This window comes from Sphaeroforma arctica (genome assembly GCF_001186125.1).
Source record: "Sphaeroforma arctica JP610 unplaced genomic scaffold supercont1.548, whole genome shotgun sequence".
Classification (NCBI taxonomy): Eukaryota; class Ichthyosporea; order Ichthyophonida; genus Sphaeroforma; species Sphaeroforma arctica.
The window spans coordinates 3,881-7,544 of record NW_014040010.1 but is presented as its reverse complement, the minus strand read 5'-3'; the positions used below and the strand labels follow the sequence as shown (position 1 = coordinate 7,544).

The 3,664-nt window shown below is 41.2% G+C and overlaps 1 protein-coding gene across 1 annotated transcript; it reads left to right on the top strand.

Moving 5' to 3' along the window:
* Positions 1-6: 6 nt before the first annotated feature.
* Positions 7-1,041, top strand: SARC_07158 (hypothetical protein; the record flags this gene model as incomplete). The annotated part of the gene is made up of 4 exons (XM_014298908.1): positions 7-189; positions 311-424; positions 526-627; positions 739-1,041. 4 exons carry the CDS (start codon positions 7-9, stop codon positions 1,039-1,041), a joined length of 702 nt encoding a protein of 233 aa, XP_014154383.1.
* Between the last annotated feature and the right edge of the window lie 2,623 nt (positions 1,042-3,664).

Sequence of the window (3,664 nt, the reverse complement as noted above, 5' to 3'; positions counted from 1 at the left end):
TATGTAATGTCAATTTATCTGCTTTCATGTTGCAGGAATTTGGCCACATGCTTTGCCCTGAATCTGGTGGCGCAGGCGGATGGTGACCAAAAGAAGAGCAGACGGACACGAATCAATTTTCCCAAGAAAAAGGTCATATCGGCCGAGGCTGGGGCCGCTCACTTGGAGCGCATTGCTATTATAAATAAGGTGTGTGGTTTAGTGTTTGAGAAAGATCACATACAAATATATCTTAATTACAACTGTAAAATATTCGAGTACAATTACTTATATATGCTAAGAGTCCATTTTCAATTCACACTACTGACAGGTCGTCACTAAGATGATCGAAATGCCGAACTTCGGCGAATTACACAGGAATACCGCAGACTACATAGACTGGCGGATAAAAAAGGGGAACGAAAAATTTCTGAGGGAGGATTTAGTATGTAAAATATCTCGGCCTGATTTGATGCTGATTCATTTGTATATAGTGAGGGATCGGGAAGTTCATCACTAACTTCAACTAAACCCCCAACAACTCAGGAATTCTTTGAAGGGACGCGCAGGAATGCGTCCATGGCTCGGGAGACGCCGAATAGACTGCGCAAACACTTGACCCGCGTGTCAAAATGCGCCTCGAAGATTGTAAGTTGTGCGTATGAACTGCTTTAGTGTGACCCTGCATTATATATCAGCCTGTATCTTTTTCGCATACAGACACTGTCGCTAATTGGCACACGTGTTTGCACCATTCAGGTACGGGCCCTGTCGTTTGCTGACAGGCGCGTAGATCTTCGAGAAGATGAAGACCCTAAACCACTCGCCCCTCCTATAAGCTCGGAGGATTGTCCGGCGCCTGCAGAAGAAGGAGGTCCAGATCATGACAGCTCAGGCCCAAGCACAAGGAGCTACCTGAGCACCAGAGTCAGGATGCTGCATACGGGCACACTGAGGGAGCGGCTAATAGACATGGGTGACCCCAGTGAAAACATCCACAAGGTGTTCGATCATCTGGAAGATGATGATGGCGTGTGGAGGACCATGTCGAAGGATTTCTAGACAATCCACAAAATAAATAAATACTCGATATTAACATAAAAAAGAATAACTTCGATAATATCTTTATTGTAAAAGGCATCATGGCAATCATGCAGAGTGCGCAAAACTACTTGCGTGTTCCAATATCTAGTCGGCACAGTATGTACTCGTGAACATCGCTTTATTGGTAAAATTGCACTTCTACTCAGGTATTACGATAGGACTGGATAGTATTTTGAGTGGTGAAAACTGTTTGTGTTTAGTATTAGTACTGACAACCTTGTTGCATTTGTGTGTTTGTGTGTGTTAAATGGGTGGTGAAAAAATAAATGTATCTGTGCGTTTGTGTGTGTAGTATGAGCAATGTCGATATGGGTCTATTTATGTGTTTGTGTGTGTTAATGGAGTGATAAGAATACGAATGTACCTGTACATTTGTGTGTATGTAGTATGATTAATGAGAATATGGTCTATATCTAACTATGTTAAATGGGGTTATATCTGTACGATTGTGATAGTGTATAAGTATTGACAATATATTTGTATTTGTGCGTTTGTGTATGTCATATGAACGGCAAAAATATGAATGTATCTGTGTGTTTGTGTTTGAGTTGTATGAGTGAGAATACGGTTGTATTTTCGTTGCGATGTGTAATTGTGCGTGTGTGTGTCTTGTATAAGTGGGGAAGGGTGTGTATGTACTTGTGTTGGCATGAGCAATTATCAAGTGTGCGAGTGGGATAGTTAGTTGAGTGGTTAGTAGGTACGTGTTGTGTTTTTTTGTGTTGTATGGATGCTTGGGTTCTAAAGTAGTCGTTGGTGTGTTAATAATATCTATACGTTCTGACTTCGTACTCTAATTATACACTGCACCATTCGCTGGCAGTCTGATCATTGGCTTAAGACTACGAGGCCATGAAAAGATTACACGGCAGGATAACAAGGCTAAAACCCTCAAAGTTCGAAGTGAGGACTTTTGAAATACGCTTCTTCGGTCCAAATATGGTTCAAATTGGTAGACACATACATATACATACGTATAGTCACATACATATACACATAATTCTGGCTGTTTTGATACCTCACCATTAGCATAGGTGCATAGAACCATATAAATGTGGCGCATATATCTACCTACCTACACCAATGTGCATCCCATTCAAACAAACCAAACTAATGTTGCGCATATATCTTTCTACACCAAGGTGCATCCCAGGTAAATGAACTAAACTGGTTCCTTACCAACTATCCCACATCAACAAGTCCAGATTCCCAAGGTCATATAACTACACGTCCAGCTGTTGCGGGGTTTGCGGCGTCAACAGAAGTGCCTCTGTTGGCTGAAGTGTGGGATGAAGTGAGTCAGCTGATTGATTTGTTCCGTAACGCCGCCTTCGATGACTATTTGAAGTCATACACACGGTACGTCTCCTGTGGTTGATGTGGTGTTATGCGGATGTGTCATTTGACGTTCTTGTGCATACGGTAGCGTATGAGATGTTATATGCATATGCCATTTCACGTATATAAATAGGTGTTGACTAAAGTTTTGGCCAATGTCAGTTTGTTTGTCGTGCTTGTCTTGTGATGCATCTCTGTAGTTACCGATGCATGACCAACGTAGCTTGTTGATCGCTTTCTTGTATTGTGATATTGAAACATATCGTTAAAGACAGCAGTGCAATTCGTTTCAGGTTCTATATGAACGGATATCCTATTAGATGCAGTTGCTGCAATACGTACTACGTGATATCCCGCACAGCCCCATTCTTATCTGCGCATTAGCACCTTCAAATACGGAGCACCGGTTGCTGCAAAGGCAGTGTCTGTGTTCGTGTTTTCAATCTTACTGAAATTTGTGAAGTCGGTTGTAAAGCGTTTTGTAGATAGAAAGGTAATCTACACATGTATAAACTTATACGGCATGGTGGAGTATAAACGGTGTGCTGTACGCATCTACATCGCCCGTTTTGAATACGGTAAACCTCTACTCGTGAATAGTGCACATATATCATAGCAAACAAAAGGTGACAACAAACTTGTTGCTGAGTTATATATACACTGTGCCTCATATCTGGGTGGTACATGTAGATGTACTTGATTGATCGGTAATTGATTTAACATGACTGTAGCTGTGTGTATTGTGTAACAACGATTCTGCGAATGGATGAAACCGGACGTCTGATGCAAGTGACTCTCCTAACATGCGGAGATAATACATACCCTAACCGCATCTGCCAATTTTGGGATGTTGTCTGGACACGCATACTTTCTCACCATAAATTCAAAAAATCACTACCAAATCAACAGCCGTGCCGAATAGGGTAGGCTCCAAAAGCACTTGGAAATGGTCGATGGGATACTCCCAACGCCGCAGGTAAGACAAATGGCAAATAGGGAAACACGTATGCCTTTATGTTTATCTACAGACATGTTGATATACAAGTATTCGTGCATAATCCAAATATGCATCTATGTAACATATATACATATACATATACATGCATACACACACGCACACACACACACACACATATATATATATATATATATATATATATATATATATATACGTACGTAGTAGTACTACTACCGACCGACGAACGGACTACTACTTACTACCTAACCCGTACCTACGTTCGTT